This window comes from Tachypleus tridentatus, chromosome 1, assembly GCF_004210375.1.
Source record: "Tachypleus tridentatus isolate NWPU-2018 chromosome 1, ASM421037v1, whole genome shotgun sequence".
Lineage (NCBI taxonomy): Eukaryota > Metazoa > Arthropoda > Merostomata > Xiphosura > Limulidae > Tachypleus > Tachypleus tridentatus.
In genome coordinates, this window is record NC_134825.1 from 149,155,939 (window position 1) to 149,183,410 (window position 27,472).

General features: G+C 30.8%; 1 protein-coding gene across 1 annotated transcript in view; it reads left to right on the forward strand.

Moving 5' to 3' along the window:
- Positions 1-27,472, forward strand: part of LOC143226756 (serine/threonine-protein kinase MRCK alpha-like) — a 125,030-nt gene that overhangs the window by 49,556 nt on the left and 48,002 nt on the right. The window contains 9 exon segments of the mRNA XM_076458136.1: positions 4,042-4,133; positions 8,815-8,901; positions 10,085-10,180; positions 15,733-15,975; positions 19,090-19,146; positions 20,253-20,396; positions 22,151-22,319; positions 24,525-24,610; positions 25,271-25,350. Coding sequence (XP_076314251.1) covers positions 4,042-4,133; positions 8,815-8,901; positions 10,085-10,180; positions 15,733-15,975; positions 19,090-19,146; positions 20,253-20,396; positions 22,151-22,319; positions 24,525-24,610; positions 25,271-25,350 — 1,054 coding nt within the window.

The window sequence follows — 27,472 nt, forward strand, 5'->3', positions numbered from 1 at the left end:
CATTAATTTCGTTTAATGCGTCAGTTGAGTCATCAGTTGAAACAGCTAGTCATTCTATTCGATTTATCACTAACTACCGACAAGCGAGATAGCTATTCCCTTTGTGACGTATATTTAACAGTTAATGGAACTGTAACAAATTAAGTGCCAGGCGATTTCCCTTCACAATTTGACTGCCCTAAGAACTTTCAATGTTTGTCTTTTTTTTCTCCCTTTGTGTGTGTGTGTGTGTGTGCATTTGTAAGAAACGCTGCATTTGGATTTTGGCATTACTGATGGACTTCATTATAATATCAGTCATGACATTTTGAACATTACAGTATCAGCATTACAACAGTGCGCGCTTTTATGGGCTATTAGATTTTATTAATAATTCTCAATATTTTGCGAGTTGAACACAATTCACTAAAAGCTCTATGAAAACGTTATGGTCCAATATATATTTTTTTTTACAACTCTTTAACGTTTAACCATGTTCATATCTTTGGAATTTTGTCATGCTGTGTGATTTATATTATCAACGTTTTTTTTTAATTGGTGTAATTTGAACATTTTTATTCTTGTATATTATGTAGTTTAAAATCCATGTATTAGGTTGAGGAATAATTCGTGAGCGTTTTTAATTAATTTCATTCAAGCATTACATGCAAGACTATACAATACTTCAATGCATGAACACATTACACCCAAAACATTTATTATGATACTTTATTTCATGTAATACCTAGGTATATAGTATGCATTGTTTTAAACGAAATTGCAAGAAATTAAATGCAAAAAGCAGATGGTGTCGAAAATGCTCGATTTTGTCCACTTGGCAGTCCATTTAATGAGCTGAAAATGAAAGCAAAATTAAAGACATATGAAAGTCAAACACACTATCTATTAGAGCAAAAAATTATCTACCAAATGACATGAAATATTTTGCAAAAGCGTTTCATTTATGAATACATTTGTATAACTTGAAAAAACGCTCACGAATTATTCCTCAACCCAATAGCTTCTGCATTTTCTGTGTTCTCTGTTGTGATTTTGTTACTGCTCTATATCTACCTGTAAACTTCATTTGATTTTATATAGAATGCTAATTAGAGTCTCTTACTTGACATGTTTAGTATCTATAATAATAAAAAGAGCCTGTCTGTCTGTGTGTATGTGATTGCTATAGCTTCAAGAGAAAGAATCTAGGGACCTGAAACTTTTCACCTGTACTGACAGGATTCTGATGGTGTCCCTAGGTATTATTTTTTTTAGATTTGACTCAAAAAATGTTAAACAGTTTTTGCTTTATAGTCCTTAAGCCCCATAATTTTGTTTCCTGAAGGTATTGTAGACAGATTATTTTGTGAATTCTCAATTAATGAATGAACAACATGTGGAGGCTTTCTGCCAGATACTCTGTTTTCAACACAAACATTTGAAGTAAAATATAAATCTGCAAATTACAAAACAGAAGTTGAATTAAGTTTGGGAAACAGCAACAAGGAACATGAAACAAATATGAACCAGAGAATACTGGAGAATTCAGAGAATGAAAAGAATTCAAATTAAAACTACTTGCTTTTACAAAGAATGGCCATAGACAAATCACTTTAAGAATTAGTGCACTGAGGCAGCTATTGAAGTAATTCAGATGGTGGTGATGCTTGATTGTTACATTGAGGCTCCTGTGAATAATGAGAGGACCTTAGAATTCTATAGCAAAACATGGATATTTTGTTAGAATAGAATGAACTAATACTTTATCGACGTAAAAATTTGTTTAATGCTGAATATTTCACCTTGGGGCTTCTTGAGGAACTATCTACAACATACATGAAATGTTGAGAATTGAACAAGTTTAGATTATGTGTATTCATGACTAATATTAACTTCTGATCAGAATGAAACTGAAAAACAACCTGGTTATGTATATAGCTGATTAAATATACTTTTAATGTGTAATTTTAAAGATTAAGGTGACAGTGAATCTTCTCATCAGTTGGGTACCTTCACTATTGATATATTTTTGGATGTAATACCAGCAATATCTCTCAAAGCTTAGTCACGTGGGAGATTTAGTTCTAAGTACAGATTTTAAGTAATATTTTGGTATCTATAGTTGATGGAGTTGAATGTTAACTAAAACTATCAAACTGAACTGTTATATCATATTTCTTGACCTGTTAATTCTGCTGTTACTTGAAAGTGTAAAGTGTTTTATACTATAGGATATTACTCGCACTTCAGTTTTTATTGACTATTCTATAAAATAGTTTAAGGAACTAAAGAATTTTGTTTTATATACATTGAACATAAGATAAAATTGGCAATTTGCCAAGCCATGTATATAATGAAAACATGTGAGGTTTGATGTATTTTATTTGGCTATAATTACTTACAATACAAGTTAGAAGACCTTGATAGGTACTGTAGCTGACTTACTGTGCACTTCATATGTTTAAATGTGTGTAATAAAACTCTGGTTAACAATTCTGACTCTTGAATGATAATTCATGGAAAACACACATTTTATCTTTATAATGAACTGCATTATTTTTGCCCATCTTGTGCAGGCTTAAGAATGTTTGAGTTCATATTTATGACTGGTGTTAGTTTTCTAGTATTGATTAAATTAATAATAAGTGACAGGGTTGTTAGTGTTTCACGGTTTTTATTTTGAGCATATTCTTAGAGTGGTTAATAGTGTTGATGTGAGAAATGATATGCAGATGTCCAGAGTTATAACTTGTGTGATAGTATTGATATCATGTAAATGTGTTAGCAGCGATTTTTTACCAGTGTCATAGTGCTGATGTTAGCACTAACTTTTGTCACAGTGCTTGAATGTTTGTGTTAACTAATATATTTTGAATAGAGTGATGTACTGTTGGTATAAGAATCAGTATCTAACAGTCAGTTTGAGCATTTGACAGTGCTTATTTAGTACTATTGGTGTGAGTTTAAGATCAGTCATAATATTGGTGTATCTTGTTTTGAAATAACCAAGAACCAAATGTTGAAGCTGTCTAAAAGTTCCATGATGTATGTGGTTTATCCAAAGTGCACCTGAAATGCTGAATGTGTAATGTCTTCTTTTATCTCAACTCTGTTGAAAGAGTGAAGTTTTGGTTGTGGTTTGAGTTATTTCTATTCTTCAAACAAGGACAGTTAAAACATAAAATTGTAGATCCAGTTATTATGAGAGCAAGGTATTGCGTATTTGTAAAAAACACTTTGTGTTTTGGAGTGTGTATATGTTAAAAGTTGTTTTATTTTTCATCAAAATACTTTATTTCGAGCTGGGCATACCCTAACTGTTAGTGTATTGAATGTGAAGCTGAGGTTCTATTTTTGCATCACATTGCTGTATTAAAAAAAAAAAAAAAAAAGAGCACCATCCTTTGGGACTTTGGTAACCTTATATTTTGTGAGGATTACTCTGAAATCCCATTATTAAATATAAGCCCACTGAGTTGGTTGTGAGTGTGTGGGCTAGTTTAGTCTTCCAGTTCAAGTTAGAGATGACTAGTACATATATCCCTTGTGTAAGTTGTCTTGAAACATTTGGAACAAATAAATGTTTGTTTCTTTTTACTTATTCACCAGTATACTGAACAGTTTTAAAGCCTATCATTATGATTTTTTTCCACACTATACTGTTTTTATTAATGTATTATTTTGATGTTTCTTCTTTAACCCTACTTTATAACTGTAGAGAGCAAGTTATAAGTTTATCTATGCATATGTGTAAGAATAGAATGACATGATGAGACATGAGAGAAAGTAATGATTCACATGTGCAAAGTTAGATGTTTTTTTTGTATACAGTTTAGATTAATATTTGCTGTTTATCTGTGTAATAAATATTAGAAATAAAAATATTGTATCCAGTGAACTTAATGACCTGTAATGTTAAACAAAGGGAGGTTGAACTTTTTATATATTTTACCATAGACTTAAGATGGAAAGTAAATACTTACTAAGTTTTTTCTCCATTTTAAATGCATAACTTAACAAACTTGTTATTTTATCTCACAGTAATATATTTTTTATGTATAGCCAAGCCAGTAGTACAGAAGATAAAGAATCTTTGCCTAACAAAAGATGATTTTGAAATCATTAAGGTGATTGGCCGGGGAGCCTTTGGTGAGGTGTGTAGTTTGTTTTGTTTTCTGTTCTTTATATGTTACATGTTTTTCATGATATATATTATAGTTCATGAAAAATTTTAATTGAATGGGAAGATTTTTTTGCATTAATTATTTTATTTTAAGGCCTATCATATAAGAACATACAGCATTTAGTATCTATAATTTTCAGTAATAATTTAGAAAAATTATAAATTTTGTAATTTGTACCCCTAAGCTAATTTCACACTATGTATTTATTTATAAGAAATTTTAAAGCTCTTAAATTAGCCTGAATATTTACTATAAAAATTATTGTGGAGTTACATTTAAAGTATATGTATTTGCTAATTGAAGTATCCTACAGCTTAAAAAGCCCATAATCTCATACATTTTTTTATTCTCACAATCAAAATTGAAATAGGGTCCTATCATGTGACATATGTGCTACAATTCCTAATTCTTAACCAGTGATTAAGTCTGAGGTAAAGTTTGAATGTGTTCCCAAGCTTAATGTAAATCATTAACTTTTTCAAATGTATGGTTACTTTTCTGTTATGATTCTCTTTCATTATTATTCATTTAAATCTTAACAAAATATAGGTCTCTTCTATGATTTGTTATTGTAAACATTTTTGTTTTGTTTTTTAAGGTTAAAATAAGTGCATGGCCCAAGATATTTTTATTGTGTTGTAACTAAATGTATTGTCTTGATCTATTGTTAATTTTGTAAATAACATTGTGAATCAGTGCTGTTGAGCTGTAACCGATCTCTGGTTTCAGTGTTTTGATTCCTTTTTTGGTGCTTTATTACACAGTGTTGTACATTCATTTGTTGATTAGTTTGGTTTGGTTTCTTGCAATTTGCACTGTAAATCACTAAGTTTATTAAGTGATGCTCTGTTGTAACTATTATCTTGTTTTAGTGTTATTGTGTTAAGAACAAGTGTCTTACTTTATACTTGCTATGTTATAACTAGTATCTATAGAATATGGAAATAATATAGTAACTAGTTTCTTATTTCAGTGTTGTTGTATTAAAAACAAGTGCCTTAGTTTATTCTTAGTGTGTTTTAACTAGTACCTTGGTTCAAATGTACTTTAGAGCAACTACTTTGTGGGTTTATGAATATGTTATTACTGAAATCTGTTCTTTGTTTTTGTATTGCAACAAATGTCTTAATACAATATAGGGTATAGTAACATATGTATTAACTAAGTTTTGCTATATTGTACTTATTGCATCAGATCATTATTGTATAGTCTATGTGTAAATAATGTTTCATTTCAATGTATTTGTCAAGTAACTTGTTTGTTTTATTGCTAATGCTTTATAGTTAAAATATTGGTTAATTGTTACTGCTTTGTAACTAGTGTCTTCATTGTTACTGTGTTGTAGGAACCATCCATGTTTTATTGTTGCTGTACTATTAATAATTGTTTTGTTGTTAATGTTAAAAACACATCTGTTAACCTTTTTTTTTCAGTTATTGTAGATGGAAGAAACTGAGTAGTATAACGATGTAACTTTTTTGTTGTTGTTACTCAATGAAAATTTTATAATATTAGAGGAAACCAAAAAAATCACTAAATCTTTATAATTTCTAGTGTTTCTGTTGATATTGGAACTGTAGCTGTAGCATTAATTTCTTAAGGATACAGCAGAATGTCATAATATTTATGGTACATTTACTCCCTTCATCAGTTAATGTCACACTTAAGTGATTTCTATGGAAGATGCCTCTGTAGTTGAGTCATTGATTTTATATAGTCACAGCATGTACACAAGTATAAAGTGTGTGCAGGTTTGGGATTATGTTATCATATTGTGATCTTTGGAAATGTACAACATAGAAAAAATAACCTGAATTCTTGTTTAGTCCCAGCTTTATGCATGAGTGTTTATTAAATTGGTAAGTGTTAAGAAGATGACACAGTATTGACATTTTTGATAGAAAAAAACAGAATACATTGTATATTTATTGAACCACTGTCAAGGAGGGAAGAAAGGCAGATGATGATAACATTTACAATACACACATCACTGTAATTTCCAATACAGTGTTTTATCCCCTCTCACAAAAAGCTCTATCTTTGTGTATTTTCCTCGCTTGCCACTAGCTTTCCACCTCTCACCTGCATATCTATATTTAAATAATTATACATAAGCTCTCCACAAATAGGAGCACAACACAACCTCAGTTGTCAGTGCCTTCTTCACTTTTGCATTCATTTATCACTTGCTTGATTTTGCTCGTAAATTTGTCAATGTTTTCTTCATACTACAGATTTTAGTATATTTCTTCATCTAGAGGGGGCCTTTTTGCTAGCGTATATGGATCCCACTTTATGATAATAGTGTCTGACAAGTTATACTTTTTATATATTTATCTTTTTAAATCTGCATTGTTTATCCTGTGATCATGCTTGATATTAATTACATTGTAACTCTTCCTATTGCAGACCTGATGTACAATTCCAAATGCTGCTTGGTGTTGTTTGTGTGCCTTCAATCAATTTTCATGTATGCAAAACATTTATATTGCAGGATTAAGTTATGTTCACTGTAGAGATGGAGTGTTCCAAAGGACCACTAGTAGTTCACACTAGTAGTCTTTTGCCTCATGAATACTTTCATCTCAGACTGTACACTCATGGACACATGAGTATAGCTGATAGGGATTACTGCTCAGCTCTGCTCCATGTCTCTAAGACTTTATACTGTGGACCTGTTGTACAATTCCAGATGCTGCCAGATATTGATTGATTGACTCTGCCAACTTGGTAGCTCTGATTTTTCCAAATAGGGTACCATTGACACCTGTTGCACTGTCTGGTGAAGTGTGGGAGTCCTTGCCACTTACCAGTTCCTAGCTACTGGGGTGATAAATCATGGAGACTTGTCTTCCTGTGTAATGCATCATACCACTCAGCTGAGAGTAGGGTGTTAGCATTCTACAGGTATTGATGCCTTATCACACTTTCTACTACAGACCCGATGTACAATTTCAGGTACTGCTAGGTTTTCATTGAAGCATTTCTCTGATGTAAGTTATCAGTTGTGGTACTCAATGAGCCTGATATTGGTTAGAAATGGTCCAGTTAAGTAAGTTGTTGCATTTCTGGCTGGCATTTCTCCTCCTACCACAGACTTGATGGAGAATACTCGATGCCTCCAGGCTTTGAATCAGATTTTTGGTCTCTCTTCCTGCTGGATGTGGGCTCCTGGCAGATCTGTTGTTAATTATAGCTGGATGCAGCACTTATGTACACCCAAATATCTTCCTCCTATCATAAAAAGGAAGAACAGTAGTCAGTGGTGGCATGTTTTTGACCATAGATGTCATCCCACTAGGTTTTCCTCCTATCTGCTGGATGCCAGTTTGTGGCAGATCAGGTGTTGGTTGGGTTCAAAATGTGTGCAAGTAGTTATGAATTTGGGTATAGAAGCTCATCTTTCATACCAGTCTCCACTTCAAAGTGGAGATGTAGGTAGTCTTCTTTTCATTATAGAACTGTTGTATAATTCCAGATACTACCAGTGTTGGACACATCCTAGCCACTCACTAATCGCTAATATGTATAATGGGATTCCTTAGTGTATTTCAGCCTTTTAAGTTTGTGACATAGTCATAGAAAAATAAAGTGTACACTTTGGTCAGATGTGGTCCCACACTTCATGGGTGCTTCCTAAAGAGGAATCATTTATTTCCACTGGTTAAGTGTGGAAGTCTAACTGTTTTGTGTGGAGAGGTAAGATACTGTATTGGAAGTTAACATTTTCCTAAACAGAAAATGTATTTCTTATAAATACTTACCTCCTGTCATATTTCTCACCCAGCCTACCCACTTCCATTGATATGTAGTGTAGGCCTTCTAACCAATCTTGAAGTATTAATGAGAGTAAATATGGAGAGGGAAATGGTTATAATAGTAGTTATGTTGCTCTCTTATTGGTAAAAAGCTGTGGCATAATAATTTATATGTATATATGCATAAACAGAAGGTGGAATTCTAGTGGTGAACATTGAAAATATGTATCTGTAGAGGGCAGTATAAATCAAGAAAATGCATTTTTTGATAAGAGGTGAATTTTTGGAAATACATTTTCAGTTCAGGAAAATGTTAGCATCACGATTAAGTGAAAAAGCACATAGTATCAACATCATATAAACAATGATAACTATGTTACTGCAAAATCAGTGCTAATTGGAAAGGATACACAATATTAACATTTATAACAGTCTTGTTAATTAGTATCAGTGTTAAAAATAAAGGAACAAAAACGTTTATACAAGGATGTTACTATAATATCAGTATCGAGAAGAAAACGCATTTTTTGCCTACATCTGTAATACAAATGCTGATAAACGCTTCTGTAATGTCAGTAATAAGAGACAAAAGCAAACGATATTAACATCTACAATACAAAAAAATGATAACTTAATAATCAGGACTGAAGAAAGAATATTCATTGTTATAGTGGAAAATACTGTAGGAAAATGGAGTTCCAAAGTTTTAAAACTACTTTTGTAAAAAAAAAGAAAGTTTGGTTATTAATTTTGTTTACTCTCTGGTACAGAATATCACAAAAACTATTTATGACAGTGGTAATGATGATGGTCTTGAAGATAAAGAATTTTAAGTTTTTAGAAATAGTTCAAGTGGCATACATCTAATTAAACAAACAATTCTTTGAATTCAGGTTGCTGTAGTCAGACAGTTGAATGATTCAGATAAGGTTTATGCTATGAAGATTCTCAACAAGTGGGAAATGTTGAAACGAGCAGAAGTAAGTTAAAGCATTTAATAAATGTATGTTGGTTTTTATACATGAACAGTTAAAAGTACCTCATTTATTAGTTAACTTTTTTGTTTTATGACTCCATTACTGATGTGCTTTAAAAAGCCAACTTTTTAAGTATATTACAAAATTATAGCCAATAGTTGATATAACCAAAAAGAACAAGCATACAGATAGTTAACTATGTCATATTAATATGATTTTTAATATAAGCATCATATGACACCCCTAGCCATTACAAAGTCATAGTGAAACTGTGTGTGCATAAGAACTACATTTTGGCATCATTTTACCTCTGAGATATAGTGCTCCCACATTAGGAAAGGTTATATAATAGTCATTTTCTGACACAAAATGCTCAAACACTCAGATCCTGAAGATTGTTTTTGATCAAGTATTTATGATTTATAAGATGGGGTATCTTTAGGACTTAATTTTATTGGAAAACAAAGGAACATAGATGAACTTGTCATAGTTATCTATAGTAAATAAAGTGTTAAATTGCAAAATGTGCAAATACAGGAACATAAAGATCAGTAGCAAAAACCTTCCATATACCCCAAGCAGTGAATATGATTACTCCTCATTTAAATAACTCGTACTTACCCCACCTTGCATACAGTAATTCATACATTGTGGCTAAGTCTTACATAATCGAGAATGATCTCCACTTAAAAATGAGGCCAACAAGGTATAAGTTCACTAAGTTAATGCTTCTAGTTATATCTCCCATTCAACTATTGCATACCTCAAGCAACTGGAGAATGAAGTGAGTATTCATGCTATTTCATGTAGGGAAGAGTGGTGTGCTTTGAACGTGAAGTCTTTTGTAGTGGAAACTATGCTGGACGGCTATTATCAAGGTGCACAGTTATCAGATAGAGCATGACTGGATGTGGTGATATGGACTGTGATGAGACATTGAGGCTCTAAAATAGTTTAAATGTAATGTTCTCAATTTTCTTTATAATCATATAAGCCAGAAAGCCTATTTAAGATATCACTATATTAGACTGTGAGATGATCTTTACTGTATGCAACTTAAAATGATAGGTAAAAACAAAATATATATGCATCTGGAAGTAAATAAAGAATTTTGTGTTTAGTAATGTTGGTGTGTATATAATTTCTTTACATTAGGAATATGTGTTCAGTAATATTACCTTTTTAGACAGCTTGTTTCCATGAAGAAAGAGATGTATTGGTTCATGGAGACAAACGCTGGATTACCAATCTTCATTATGCTTTCCAAGATGACAGTAACTTGGTAAGTAAAAGAGTTTCTCAGTAGTTTATAACCACATGCAAAATAAGCTAAGTTGTTATAAATTAAAGTATGTGACATTGTAATGGAAAGCATTTAGACTTACGTAGATCAGTTGTAAATTATTATTTCATAAACATAATAGAGGGTCATGGCTTCAATGTGTAAATAATCCACTTGTAATGGAAGAAGATATTTGAAGATATACTGAGTTTAATTGTACTCTATGAAGACAATGTACCAGTCTTTGTGCTTTCTTTGGTCAAATTTCTGTTGTTGAGCACTGTTTCCCAGCATTACAATTTTTACTACACTACTATAATAAGCTTTTATTGGGTAAAGTCATGTTTGGACCATAAAGTTTGACAAATCTTCTACAGACTCTTCACTTTTTTTTTTTTGACATGAATTTCCAAAACTGCATTTGTGAAGATCAAAGGTACAAAAGTCCTTTGGAGATGCACTGGGGTAGTTTGAAAAGCACATGACATGTATGTGGTTAAATAGAGTTTCTATGATTCCAGTTTCTTCAGCCACTTATGAAAACTGTTGTCTTTTGAAGTGTTGCTGGAAGTGAGTGACTTTATCAGCTTTAAATCCTTCTTGATTTTATCTTTTAACAGTACTAGGATGTATGTCTAGCTTCACTGCACAGACCTTTTGAACCAGAGTGTTATCTTTTGTAACTGTAGCCTTCACTTTGTAAATGAGAAGATTGCATTGAATTGACTTGAGTTGTTATATCATAGAGTTTTGTTCTTGTAAGTTTTCTTCTTTTTTTTATTATCTTCTTTCCCTGGATGTACATCATTAATCTTACTCTATAAATATTTCTCTTCAAAAAGAGCTGTGGCATATACATCCAGCTGTTGTTTATATGTAGCAGCATTACACTGTAAAATGGTTGTGAATTTGCCATGAAGCAAATATATATGGGGCTAAACTAAATCTGCTGCCACTGTTGCAACATGCTACTTCATTAGCATGTAAAGAATGTTATTATAAAATAACAACATATTTTGCATAAAGTATATTGTTATGATGATTTGGCAAATATACACATTGTAAAATGTGGGATCACAGTTATCTTGTATAGTACATTAGTTATAGGCTGGGCTTCTACCTGCCCATAAACATACTGTAGATATTTTTCAATAAAGATATGTCTATGTACTGTATATTAGTTTAGTTAATCTTTGAATGGTAGAAATGTAGAATTTTTAATTTCTCATTACTAACAGCAGCATATGTAAATTCAAGTGCATTACATTGTACTTGATGACCATTGTTAAGTAAGGCTGAATTTATTTGCTCTTCCCACATAAATAACTCTTGTACCTACTACACCCTGCATACTTTATTTCATACATTGGGACTTACATAATGCTTATTGCCTACTCAAAAACTGGTCTGACTTGTTTTGTATAGCAAGTGTTGTGATGATGGTTAGTGATTGCTGCCCTCACCTGAGTCATGATGAACCAGACTTATTCCTTCCCTGCAGGATATTATACTGTTGGGGCTAGTCATACTCTAATTAACACAAGACCTATTTTTAAAAATGTTGGTTTTGATCATCCTATATTTTTTTCTCTAGCCCTGAACTTAACCATTTTAATTTAAAACATTATCTTGTTTTGGTTTATGTTCTTTGTATAATTACCTTAGGATATATAGACCAGTGTATGTAAATTATTTAAATACTAACTCAGACAAAGTAATTGGTTACTAACCATGTACACATGCTCAGTTAAGTTGCATGATTGTTTTCTTGCAAACATAATGTGTATTCTGCCTGTCAACAGGCGGAGTGGACTTGTTTTGCATATGTTAACCTTTGCTATATAGTTACCTCTCTTAGTAGGGCAATATTTTTGGCATTGTTATTAGATTTTGGCTGGGAATAAATGTTAAAAAAAGTCTATGAAGAAAAAAGTTGGATATTTAAAAGCTTTTGATTATCGTGTGCAGTATGTCAATCCAGAATTACTATAAGGCAATGAGTTTAAATTGTGTCTTATTTTGACTTTGATTTCTTAAGAAATAGTTGACATATAGTAAAACATGTTGTCTGGAAAATAAAATTTGTATTGATATTTTAGGTTTTATAGATGTCCAATAAATGTAATTTCTACCATCTAAAGAAATAGAGTTGGCACAATGAAAGTAGATTTTAATGCGACATGAGAAATATTAAAATACCTTTTGTGACGTGTGTGTAGTAAGAAACTTTGACTCAATCTATGTCTAAGTTTGATACTGTTTTCTCACCTTTAGTACTCAAGATACTTAAAGTGTTTATATTTACTGAGTGCTCTTGGTTTTTCAGCTTCTAGGATACAAATGTCAATAGTCGTGTCTAATATGTTTTTTGAAACCTTGCTCACAAGAAGAGGTAATTTGGTTCATCCACTGTTTTTGTTGTCAAGGGTTATATGACCATATTTTGATAAGGACTGTTCACACTGAATCCAGTGATATATGGTTTATATGGCATTTTAAAAATAAAATACACAATAAATCAAGACAATGTAAATATTTTGACATTTTGTCAAATTTTTTCAATATTTTCTGGTTTGGGGAAGCAAAAAACAAAGTTGCAAAATGATTAATTTATATGTGTAGTACAGTAAAACTGTGTTAATTTGTTGGTAGCATAATATAGTTTATTTAAGGCAATTTTTTTATAATACAGATTATTGTGTTTTGGAATAGTCTACACTTTTATTTTTTACCATGTTTTAAATTTACGAAACAGGTAAATTAGTGATAGAAATAATAATTTCATGATTTTTATTTACTAGTTAACTATACAATGCTGTGAGAAGAGGTTACTAATGTTTCTCAGTCATTGTAATACTTTTAGTTGTATTGTATCTCTATGTTGTTATAATGACACAATTTGTTATTGATTTCATAAATGTAAATAATACATTTGCTATTGGTCAGTAAACTTCAAGGAAGGTTAAATGAGCCAAATAGTATGCTTTATTTATTAATGTTGTAACTGATGTGAATTTATAAAATTGCAAAATATCATTACATTTGCATAATTCCATCATTATATTATATTGTTCTGAGTCATTTTGCTTTAAGCAACTCATTATAAATAGCAAAAGATTACAAGGTTATAAATGTTCTTGAAACTTATTTAGTTCCTTTGACTTGGTAATTTTTTTTACTAGACTACAAAGTTCACAGTAAAAAAAGAAAAGTAGCTGTTAATATTTTGGTTATCATAAATATGTATTAGTAAGATTGTTTATTTTAAAGCAACTAGACTGGTTAGTATGTAAGATACCACATTTGTGATCTTAAACAATTTAAGTTTTAATAAGGTTATTGTTTTTTATTCAAGTAATATATTAAAAATGACATATCAGTTTTATTTCTTAATTTTACTTTCCTAGACTGCTATTACAAAGGTTTTTTGTTTTTTCTCTAACAAGTCTTTTTTTTTATTATTATTCTTATTACTGAATTAGCTCATCTCTGATCAAAAATATTAAATTGTAATAAAATATGGTTGTTCACACTGGCTTGAATAGAATAGTGAAAATGTTCTTCAGATAAATTATTCAAACTGTCATGTAGTTAACAGTATGTCCTTTTGACAGATTCAAAGTCTTGACAGTTTAACTTAAGGCCTACATGTACTGTCCTCTTCTGGAAGAGTGAAAGGTTGTTTATGCTAGTAATCTGTCTGCTGGAGGCTGTGCACCATAACTGTAGTAGATGTGTGAAGTGTCTTGGGTGTCATATGTATACTGTTAGAGTTTATAGACGTTTTTCTACAGTACATATACATCAAGATAATGTGTAGAAAGTGTTAGGTAAGGTAAGGTTTCCACTTGTTTTACACCATAAAGTGCAAAGACTGGTGAACTATCAACAAAAAGTCAACATGTACTTAACTCACATAGAGAAATGTGCATGGTTTTCTGAAAGGTGTTGATAAGTATGAGAGATCTGTTTTCAAAGTTTATTTTCAGAAATGTGATGTCTAAACATATTAGTTCCTTAGATAAACAGTCATGTTAGAGTAGTTGGGACCTAATCATGGACATTTTGTTATTATTATTGCTAAAATTAAATTAAAAGTTTCTTATTTCACAATTTAAACATTATGGGGAAAGTCTACAAAGTAATCAAAGTAGCTTGCTAATATAGTCGTTTATTGTTCCAACACTTTGATTTTGCAGGTTCAGCAACATATTTTATTCTTATAACTTTTAGCCTAGTGTTGCTCCGACTTTTGCATTAAATTACTTACTTTATAGTTTTTAAAATAAAAGTATTTTAACTGCTTAAGTGATATTGGTTTTTCTTTAAGTCACCAGCTCAAATAATATATTTTTTAATATTGTTTATCAGAACTGTAATCCATGTAGCTGATAACTACAAATAGTATAGTAACTATGTTAAATATGTTGTACATGAGAAACTAAGATTGCTATAATTGTTAAATTGTGATTGTTGCAGATCAAGAACCATTGTTCTTTTATTACTTTTATAACTCTTGAACTACGTATGATTGTAGCCTATAACTTGGAGTGATTTCAACTAATGTGATTATTATAGCTTATAAACTGTCAATATAGTATCTGAAGATTTGCTAGTAACTCAGCTTATTTCAAGTCATCTTGGTATATTTTTGGATAATGCATAAGAAGATTCAAAAAATGCTGTCATTTATTTATAGATTAAGAAGTTTTTAAGTGGTTTAAGGAAAAATTATAAATTTATTAATTTCAAAACAAGCAAGATTACTTTTTGGAGTAGGTGTTATTAATAATAACACATTTTAATGTTTACATTACTTTAAACTCTGCTTTGCTACTATAAAAATTCCCAACTTTTGTTATCATTTAATTGCTGAATTGAAGATTTCTTACCATTAACGAAGTTGCTATCAAAAACTATTAATTAAATAACTTTACAGACAGAAAATGGACAGTTCAGAGAGACCAGTTTATTTAAATGAATATTATTTGTGATGTTTGAAACTTAATGCTATCTCCATTAATGAATATTTGTCCTTTGTTTTTCAAAAGAAAAGCTGTAGTTTGTTCTGATTAATAACTTATAAAGTGATTGTTCTTATTAGCTTTTTAAATATTTTTTTGTTTATTCCGGTATTTCTCAAATTTAAATCTGCAGACCCCTAGGGGTCTGTGAGGTTACTCTAAGGATTCTGCAAGTCATGTTCAAAATTATGTTAAAATATTTTTAAAAATGATTTATAAAATTATTTTTTGTAAAGTTAAATTTATAATAATTAAAACATTTAATTTTACAATGCAGCATTTTATGTACAAATAAAAATGTTTTTAAAGTACAAAACATTGGTAGGTTTGGAATGTCCAAAAAATTTTAAATGGTCCTCGGGTTAGTAAAGTTTGAGAACTACTATTTTATTATAATATCTGAGGTAACAGTGTTCTTTAAATCTGTTCTTTGTTGTGAATTACCTATGTAATATTGCTTTCTTGATTATGCTAATTAACAATTAGTTTTGTTAGTTTGGTATCCAATCACTGTTGTTTTTATTCTAGTACCTTGTAATGGATTATTACTGTGGTGGTGATCTCTTGACATTATTAAGCAAGTTTGAAGATAGGCTACCAGAAGAAATGGCAAGGTTTTATATTGCAGAGATGATACTGGCCATTGATGCCATCCACAAACTAAACTATGTTCACAGAGATATTAAACCTGACAATGTTCTTTTGGATGCTAATGGTCACATTCGACTGGCAGATTTTGGTTCATGTCTCAGGTTATGTGAAGATGGAACAGTGAGTCATTTTTTTCTTTTGTGTTTATAAAATAAACTTTTAAAAATATGTTCATGTGTAGTCCTTTTTCTTTGTCTGCCTTTTCTTGTAAAGAAATGTTTGTCTGCCTTTAACACTGCCTTAAGTGTTCAGACATAAACAATCTTGGGATTAATGAATAAACTTTGCTGTGACTTTCTATGGGACCTTTTGATAAATATATAATACTAAAGTTATTTTATATGTTAAGTAAGTTATTAGGTGAACATAATCCAATTAGTGTTTCATAGCATGTGTAAATTATATTTTTTAGAGAAATGTAAGTAATTATGCCTTAAGGAAATCATGTAGTGTGGGTGGACTTGTGTCACAATGAATAGTCCAGGAACATTATACTGATTTTGTGTTTGATTGTGTTACAAAAGATTTTGTAAAGTGTGTTTCAGTTGTTTAGAGTTAATGAATAGCTAATGAAAACTGTGGTAACATAACATTATACATTGTAGTTGTACTTTCATAAATGTTTTAAATTTAAATGAAAGTTTTACTAATACTACGCTTACTGTTTCTCATTTATGTACACAGTAAATGTTTTACATTTTTCACATATGCCCCTTTACACATTGTAACATACTTGTAAAATAAGACTACATTTTGTTTTAAGTTGTTCTTTTATGTTCTGTTTGTTTTACTTTTATTAACTACTGTATCTAATAAAAGCACATATGCTAACTACTGGAAAGTGTCATTTCAGCCAATCATTATGTAGGTTCCAGTTTTTTGTGTAATGCAAATGTTTGAAACTTTTGCATTGCATGATATATTTTTCATTTGACATAAATAAGGACAAATTGTATGTCTAATCTAAGAGGCTTTAAAAAACTTAATTACTAAAGCATAGTTTATTTCAAAAGAATGCAAATTCATAACCTAATTGGTATGTATGATTTATTACACATTGCAGTATACCAGATAGTTTATTTTTCCTATTCATAGCTTGGCCTCATGTTTTCACTTTCTGTAATTAAAGTGGCCCTAATGCATTTTAGCATAAGTTTACTATTGGATTATTACAAATGAATGTAATGTTAATCTGTTAAAAATGAAAGTTCAGCAAATGGCTGAAAAGGTGAATTTATATTTGAATGTTTTAATTGTTCAGTAAATTAGAAATTTAATATTTTGATGTTGAAACAAGTCAAGTGAAAGTCTAGAATACATCTGAGACTGTGTATCCATATGATGCGAGTGAAATGGAGTTTTGCCTTCTTTTAGTTACAGTATTGTTTCTTTAACTATAAGATCACAAATGCAAACTTCTGTTAATTTAAATTATTTGAAAGTGTGTGTTTTAGTTTGTTAACATAGTCTCAGAGTAAAAGTAACACTAAATCTTGATGAATCTGATCTTTTTGGTGAATGTTAATGACTGGTATTAATTGAGCTCTCATACAAGTAATGTGATTGTTATAAAAAATTGCACTTTTACATTAAAGTGTCTGTAATGAGCGGTACAAACACTATGGGAACTGTAAGTAGAGATTCTAGTTGTTGTTTGTAATCAGAGACCCTTGTACAAGTACAGAACAAGTGTACATATAGTTGTGTAACACATGTACACTTTCCAGTTAATAAACTTGTGTATAGGCTAAAACTGCAATGTAAAAAGTGCTGTATTAAAGAAGAAAAAAAATTGGCTTTAGTCCTTCCCTCAGTGGTGACAGAATGAGGGGGGGTCTCTTACTACAGAGGAGTAAACAGATAAAGCCAGCTGTTAAGGTGTGTAAGCAGTGTGATAGCTTTTAAGTGAGTCATTCATGTAATATATTTTTCTTTTTTTCATTTCCACGAATTTCATAAAGATGTAACAGGATATGATTTTAGTTGCTTTTTCTCTAGGCATACTGAAACATGTGGAGGATAGGTGTGTACGAAGTGTATAAACTTTAATTACTTTGTAGACACTAAGAGTTACTTTCTATTAACTTTTATTGTACTGCATGCATTTTAAGGATGAAGATAAAGTAAAAATAATACCATTCTTGCCTAAATTGATTTTCTCAAGAAGTTTGTTTTTCTGCAAAAAAAGTTTTTACAAGCTACACCCCAATTTTTTGCTGTTTTTTAAATATATGTATAAATAATGAAATACATAGTGGAACTCTCCTGATATCCATATATGTTTTTGTTTTTTCTTAGAGGGTATTTAAATTTGAATTTAAAAATAAAAATTAGTGTTAACTTTTTTTACTGACAAAATGCCTTACTAATACACAATACAAATTGCATTCATATCTTCCTTTAGATTTTTCTTCTCCTTGCAAAATTTTAACTTGAATTTACAAATTACACACAATATTAATTATATTATATTAATTATATTACATTTTTGTGTCTCAGCAAATTTTTAAACACAAGTCTATTCGGTATTGATCATATCACAGGATCTTTTTTTATCTTGAAGAATTTTTAGACATAAGTCTATACTGTATTACTTATATTATGGGATCTTTTTCTTCTCTTCAAGAGTTTTTAAACACAAGTCTGTACTGTATGCACTCTTTGTTTGTCTGCCTACCACTTCGTGCACAAAGATTCATGAATTTTTGTGGCAGGTCATTCAAATGGTTGCCTTGTGTGATGTCATCCAGAGTTAAAAGGTTAATTGTATTATGTGGTTTTATTTTTTATTTTCTCTTGGAAGATTTCTAAACATGAGGTTATTTGTCAAAATTGCTGTGATATATTTTTTGCTAAAGAATCATCACTTTACCTTTTACGATTATGCCTAAACACAAGTTCAAGCAGTAGAAAATGTACTACTAATATTTTATAAATCTTTTCTTTGGTTCTCTTTCCTGTGAAGATTAATACGCTATTCAAATAAAACTTTTTATTTATAACCATTTCCTGCAGGTGTACACATGATACATATATTAATATATTTGCATAAATGTATTTACTAATGAAATTTTAAGAGAATTTATTTTTACAAAAGTGGATATATTTTTTAACTATTTTGTAACTGGGAATAAAAAAATGCATAATTATTCGATGTAGCACTGTTTTGGACATAAATTATGTAGTAGCAATAAATATTGTTCCATTTCTGATTTGTGCAAACTGTTAATTTAGGTTCAGTCTAATGTTGCTGTGGGTACTCCTGATTACATATCTCCAGAAATTCTCCGGGTGAGCAATCACTTTTGTTTTAAGGTTTTAAACTGAATGATATTAATGTTCTTGTTGGCATATCCTACAATATATTGTTTATTTTTTAGTTTGGTAGAACAGATGTGCTTTTTTCATCACATGAATGTAGAGTTATAAAACAGAATCAAAATACTGGTAATAGGCAGCAAATAAAATTTTTTTCCTCTTTTCAGACAAGTTACGTAAAGTTTATATTCAGTCAGTAAATTGGCCTGGCATAGCTAAGTGGGTTAATCTGAGGGTCTCGGGTTTGAATCCCCATTGCACCAAACATGCTTGCCCTTTCAGCCGTGGGGGCGTTATAATGTTACAGTCAATCTCACTATTCATTGTTAAAAGAGTAGCCCAAGAGTTGGAGGTGGGTGGTGATGACTGACTGCCTTCTCTCTAGTCTTACACTGCTAAATTATGGATGGCTAGCACAGATAGCCCTTGAATAGCTTTGCATGAAATTCAAAACACACCAAACACTCAGTAAATGTAAATAATTTCAAGATTGCTTTTTATTGTAAGTACGTATATGTTCTTATTTATTTTGAACACCAAGGATATTTAAAGCTAGTTAGTGTTGATATATATAACTGTTATAAAATATTAAACATAACACAAATTTCAATAAAAACTGAAATATTTTCAGCATTGTTTCTCATGAATAAATATAAGTTATAGGATTAAAAATTAAATAATTAAAGGAAGAACACTGTTATGTAAAACTTTATACACTTGTTTACTGTTGTATATACAAGAGTATAATATTTATTGTTATAACGTTTCTCCAGATGTACATGATGATGCCAGGTTAACATGGCAAGATGTTTAACCATAAATATTATACTCTACAAGTCTGACAAAAAACCAAGTTTTCAGATTTTAAATGAGTTTATATGTGGTGAACTTGTGGTATGGGTTACAATGATGACATTGTGTATTAAGATGCACATCTGCTCTATTAGATTTTGCCTAAAAATGTCACTCTTAAACAGAAAGGTTAATTATACTTTTGGTCACATGTTTTACACACTTGTTTCTATTTTAGTCAGTGTCTACTATGAATAAGAACTTTATTTTTTTTTTCTACTGTTAAGGCAATGGAAGATGGTCAGGGAAGATATGGACCAGAATGTGACTGGTGGTCACTAGGAGTATGTATGTATGAAATGTTATTTGGAGAAACACCCTTTTATGCAGAGTCGCTAGTGGAAACGTATGGAAAGATCATGAACCACAAGGTTTGGCAAAGTTTATCATAATTGCATATCATATATCTGATGCAGCTTATAAGATGTAAGGTTAATTTGATATTTTAGTTTGGACTTAATACAATTCAAGTATGTAGTTTCTCTTTCTCTCAAAATTGCAATTAATAAAACTTATATAGGTTGGGTTTTCTATCATCTTAATGCTACTGAAAGAGTAGACTTGAAAGTGTGAAAATTGTTGTTTCAGCAATTTATAGATAACAGAAGTGTGGTATTACTAAACAAAACAGTTGTCATACAACTTGATCTTTAGAAGTTAATAAACTAAGGAAGACTTGTGAATGAAAGATGACTGTTAGATGTCTTCATCATTCAATAAAAATGTTTCATGTGTGATGTGAATTGAAGAACAAAGAGTAGGTTTTACCATAAGGCTACTTTTGTGGTCATATGTGGACCTCTCTTATTTGGTAGACTGGTCATGAAATGTTAAAGTTTCAATATTGCATTATACTACTGGATTAATAGTAAAGCTATGATATGGATAAGTGTTATGTTTGTATGTATTACTAAATTATATAAAATATGCAATAAATGTGTTGCATCTGATAATTTTTTTTATTAGATTACATTTGTAATTTACTAAAGTATGATAGTAGTGTTATGAAAGTGAATGACTTTTGATCACTTCATGTTGTTATCCTAGATTTATTTTATTTACTGCACATCAGTATTTTTCATGGGACACATAAGGTTCTCAAGAACCTGATAAACAAGATCCACTATGAGCAGATATTTAAAAACATAAGTTAAACTCTTTTTTTGGGCTGGTGTACTGGTCAATAAGTTCAAGCCTGCCCTTTGGCTTTATGTTCATGATCTGAAGTTGCCTGTTGTGATAACAAGGGACAACTGGTCTAGAGTAAGAATGGAGAAGTTTTCAACTTTTATTATTTTATTAAAACTAAACTTCTGTTTTGTTAAACACACGATATTGGTTGCAAAATACCAGGTCAAGAGAATGCCAAAGACTCTGAAATTTTTAGGGATTGCAATGTTCTAACTGTTTCTCTATAGATGAAATTTAATAATTGCAGATAGCTTAAAATTGCCAGGGATTTCTTTATCTGAAAATGTCCAGTTATATCTCTCACTTAATAGTTGATAGTAGCTAGTGAAACATTCCATAATGCTCTTCCACTTTGTGAGAGGGTGTTCCTCTCGTATTTCCATGTTTTTAGTAGTTTGGAATGAAAGCCTGGAGTGTTTAACCATTGATTATCCAGGAAATTCAAAGAGATAAATGTACAAGAACCCTGACAATGTTAACTAACGAATGTGTGAACAGTTCTAACTCTTTAAAGGAAAACAAGTACAACTGAACGTAGTGTAGGAATTTCAAACTACATGATGAAGAAGCACAAGGACATAACTATAAATATCCCAAGTTTGTGGATATCAGTTACCATATTTTAAATTTAATTTAATATATTGTGTAATTTCTGATAAACATAATTGTAATTCTCTTCTAGTTTTAAGGAGAGTTAATTGAAATAGTAAAAAACTTAATATTAATTTTGTTTCCTCATTTTATTTACATAAATGTTATTTCTTTTACTTAGAATACTTACAGGAATTTCAGTTCTTGATCATCCTTAAATATTTGAAGATAAACTCAAATGTATGTAAAGAGTCATCAGAGAAAAACATTCGAATCACAGATAAGTTAGAAACGTTCAGTAAATTCCTTGTAATCTTAAGCTCTATATTTTTGTTTTACTTAGAATTGTTTTGATTTCCCCGATGATCCATTACTCATTGTATCTAAAGAAGCCAAAGATCTGATGACAAAGCTGATTTGTAGTGCTGAGTGTAGGCTTGGACAGAAAGGAATAGAGGATTTTAAAAACCATCCATGGTTTGAAGGCGTTGACTGGGATCACATAAGAGATGGTCAGTAGATGTATTTGTTTCATAATATGGAGTTTAAAGTTTGTTTAAATAGAGTTAAACTGTTGTTTTAACAGGATTTTAAATGAATTTGAGGGTGATCAGAACACAGGCTGGTAGCAGTATAAAATATTACTCTTTGGTTTATTAAATTCATGTAAAAGAAATGGTGTTTATAGAAGAGTCATTTGTTGACTGATAAAAACAGTGGACATTTATAGAGAGAGAGTCTGATTTTTTCAGCATATGTTTTTATAGCTAAACTTTAGCATGTAACTATTCAGAGAAACCTGTGTAATCTATGTGCAACTATTTTAAGAAGCTTAGAGCAGTGGTTCTTAACCTAGGGGTCGTAACCCCCTTGGGGATCATTTGAAGTTTCTTGGGAGTCATGGAAGGTTTGGGAATTATTGGGGAAATCATGGAACAGTTTGTAGTTTTGTGGCAAGTGCCTGTAACTGCCCACCAATGAGAAACATGCTGAAGTGCAGCAGTTGAACCACATTGAGATGCTTGTTGCACAACCGCCTGTCTAATTTTGAGTAAAAATTTTCATATATTACAACCTTTTGAATTGCCTAAATTTTTTGAACTGTATAACATTAATACTTGGAACTTAAAATTTAAATATCAAAGTTTCTATCGTATTTAGTATATTTTCTCATTATATTATATTATATCAACCTTCACACTGAGTGAATATGTAGGTTTTGTATGATGTTCAGTAATTCCATGGATTTTGCATTTGTTTAGCACTTGTAGCATTTCTCAAGGTCATTTATTTGTAACATTTTCAATAAATTAGGATCTTTATATAGTTTTGTTTTATTCTACTTTTACACAAAGTTCCCCATTACAAAAATTATTATAGGGGTCACGGTAATACCCTGAAAAGTCTCAAGGGGTAAGATAAGGAAAAAGGTTAAGAACTACTGGCTTAGAAAAATGTCTAAATTAAAACATTAAAGCACAGTAAGTCTTGATGACAGTTAGGTTGGCCTGCTTTGATGCCTCAGTGTGTGGTGTTACATTCATGATTAATTCTAGTACTTTTTTCTGGTTGTTTATTAGGTTCCTGGGGTTTGTGTAAGTAAAGAACACCTTGTTTAAAGTGCACACATGTGTTTCAGTTAATTATTGCTTACAGTTTATTAATTTCAGTATTCTCATGTTATTTGTGTAGTGATTTGTAAAATGTAGTCAATGAGGCATTGTCTTATAGCTTAGGTAACTTTTTAAAAAAGTTTATTTTTGTTGCTAAGCTGAATTATTGTTCTTCAAAGTTTCTGTACTAGAAACAAATTCCCTTTATTGTAGTATTGTGAAGATGTTCTGGTATGTCTCATGCTATGCTTTAATGTAGCATTCATCAGTATTGTCTGAAAGAATACAGGTACAGAATTTTTGAGCATTTTAAGAATGGTAGTAAGGTGATAATATGGTAAGAAATTCCTCCAATTATTAGGAAATAATACATGAATAATCAAAAAAATCATTAACGCTTGATTTGGAATTATACTTTTTTTTTCAGCATACCAGAACCTCTTATTGTTTGGTGCATATTAAGTGTCTCCTGCTTATCTTGATATGTTAATTATGAGGTGTACTGTCCATGCCAGTAAGATGTACAGTGGTTTGATAATATAAAATGTTGTAGATAACTTAGATAATTAAATAAACCTTGGGAAAATGTGTCACTAAATTTGTCACCCATTTATAATGTGCCAGACACAGTCCTTTGGTTTTAAAGTAATGTTAGATTAGCAATAATGTCTGGTTAAGATCAGTTAGCTTTTCAGATTGTGATAAGTACAGGCTAGAAACATCATATTCAAAAGTGTGTAACTTCCTTATAAAGAACAAAAGTGTCATTGCCATTTTAGCATTATATTAGTGATTCAGAAACAAGAATGCACACAAATTCTTTCTGTTTATGACAAATGAGCAACATCCTGGAATCTGTTACCAACATTTCACCAGCTTTGCTGCAGCTCAAAATAATAGGATCTTAGTACCAAGGAAATCATTTATAGCTACATAGACCAAGACCTTCCATTTATTAGAGTTTTTAAGTGCTAGTAAACTCTTGTTAATTGTTTAATAGTTTCTACTTCTTATCTTTTAAGATATGATCTGTTTTGCTTCAATGTATGTTAAGTGATTTCAGGTGTATAAGAAAAACAAAACAAACTTGCACCTCAATTTCAGGTCTAGCTCCATACATCCCTGAAGTGAGTAGTCCTACAGACACATCTAACTTTGATGATGTTGATGAAAATGACTTGAAAGGCAATGTAAGTTGATCTTTGTAATATAATGTATAGCAACTTGACAATGTATTCTTAGTGTAGAAGCATCTATTAATAGAAGTTATTAATCTTGAACTATAAATTTCTAGTTTATGTAAACGATATTCTCTGTACATAATCTAAAACTATGAACAATTTGAAAACAGATTTTAAAGTTTTTCTTATGTACATGATTTGTAGGGTAATTATATTACTGTGCTATTAAAATAAATTCTTAATTAAACAACAGTAGTATTTTGATAATTTGGATGATAATATATTATAAAACAATTTGGAGAACATTTATATTTAAAACATTAGTAATTTTTGTAAATTTAATAAGCATATATTTCTTAATTTTTCAACTGCTGTTTTAAGCTTGAAATATATTGTCTCTCAACAGTAATTTATGTGTGAACATTAGTGTAATTTACAAAAGTTTTTTCTTAATTGTTGGTTGAATAGTTAGTTGATGGTAGTGTAATCTAGGTAATAATTTTTGAAGGTAGATTTGTTTTACAAATTCCACTTTTCTAGCAAACGTACTATCTGGTTTTAAGTCAGTTTTAATGAAAATTTAATATATATTTATTTGTTCATTTTAGTTTAAAGAAGTTTTTATTGTGATAAATTTGTTGTTTTGTATTAATGTACTATTGATTGTAGGAATCAGTGCCTCCCAGTGCAAACTCTGTATTTTCTGGTCTTCATCTTCCATTTATAGGCTTCACTTACACATTTGGGAGGTCAGTAAACATTAATTATATATTTTTTAATAATATTTTATGAGTAATTTTAAATAATTGTGATGAAGTGTAGTTTCTGCCATATGTTAATTGGTAAAAGAAAGACAATTGGAACAGGAATTTCTTGCATGTTTGTTTGCACATGTGATCTAGTATAATTGTACACAAATTTTTCTCTGATATTTTCATATTGTTTATTCATCGTGAAAGCATATTTACACTTGCAGATCATACACAGGGTGTCCCAAAAGTTTAAGCTCATAGGCTTTATCTTCTTCTCACTTTTGTTTCCATGGTCATATTCGTGGAATTTTGCTTTGACCCAATCTCATTTTTTATACTAAATAGTTAATGTTTGCTAGATTTAGGGTTATAAGATATAAATATAGTTTTTGTTAATTTAAAAAATGAATGCATGGGCCTCTAGAAAATCTATTAACTTCCAGGACCATATCACTAACATCATTTTTGTTCTCACAAGAGGTATATTTTATACTTGTAATAAATAATCCAGTTGAGATATTAAAAATAAAAATTTCAGCAAGGATGTGCAATTCAAATGTTTCTTTTGTAATATATATGTGTAATCACTTTTGGTATTGTGATATAATACATGTACACAAGTGTTTTTCTGCTTAAACATTATTTTAAAACCAGAACAAAAGCTTTATGAACCAGACTCAAATAGCCTTTTACAAATTTAAAGTTCTGTTAATCATATTTGTATAACATGGATTAAACAACATATTGTGCATCACTCATATGAATGACGTGTTACATTACGGTAAAACATCACTTGAATATGAGCAACATGGAAGCAACTTATTTTTATAAAAAATTAAATACATTTCTAATGTAATTTGTACATATTTTCAGAAAGAAAATACTCTGGCACAGTATACTAAGAGTTGATAATTATATGGCTGTTAGTGGCATGCAACTTGAATAATAAATAAATTATATATGCTTTTTCCCATGGAACCTCCCAGGGAAGGTTCTGTTCTTTCAGTTTACCTCCTCTGGGATCTAAACATCCACCCACATGTATGCCATGCATGGTGACCTGTGAAGGGGAGGAGAGGATCTTGGTGGTTGAGGGGTTCATTTCTAACACACCACTTTGGACTTCAATTCCTGTAGAAGGGTGACCTTGTGGTGGCCCCCTAGGGTCAGTTGGCTGGTCAACTTGGGCTATGGGTCAATCAAGTAGTAGTGTTGGATGTTCTCATAAAGGTGTTGTGGATGTTGTATCTGATGCTGGTATTTGGGTATAGTGCTCACAAAACCCTGGCATTGCTGCAGTATCCTTGTTTGGCATTGGATCCTCTAAATAAAAACTTAAATAAAATAGTGAAAAAACAGTCCATAGGTAAACAACCATCTCTTGAAAATCTGGAGCAACAATCTTCAACATCTGTAACACCTGTACCTCATTTTCTTATGTTACATTCTCTTCCAGACAAATCTTTAGGGCAAATGTCTCCCTTTTTCATTCAGGAGGGACTTTCTGGCTCTCCAAAATCAGTAAAGAAGCTTTGCTCTGGTGACATATTGGTGGAAACATCTACATCTTAATACAGTGAACTCCTCTTACATTCAAAGGCGATTGAGGATATACCTATAGAGGATGCACCTCATAGTACTTTGAATTTGTCACAAGGAGTTATTGTTGATAGGGATTTAAAGAATATCCCCGAGTAAGAGATTCTCTTTGGTTTCTCCACCCAAGGAGTTTCTGCAGTGAAGGGTATCTCCACTCGCAAAGATGGAATTATGATGACCAATGTCCTCATTCTGACATTCACGTCACTGTGTCCATGGTCATACATTCCAAACCCTCTCAGATTATTCCAGTGTCAGCAGTTCAGTCACTCAAAGACATCATGTTGTGGTTCCTTGATGTGTGCTCCTTGTGGTGGCAAGAACCATGATGCATATGAGTGTGAAACGGACCCTCATTGTGTCACTTGCAGTGGCTCTCACTAGTCCTACTTTTGTTCTTGCCCTAAATGGTTGGAAGAAAAAGAGGTTCAGAGTTTGAAAATGATTCAAAACATTACTTACCTTGAGGCTCAAAAGTTGCTGTCTACCACTTCATCTCGGACATTCCACTGCTACAGTG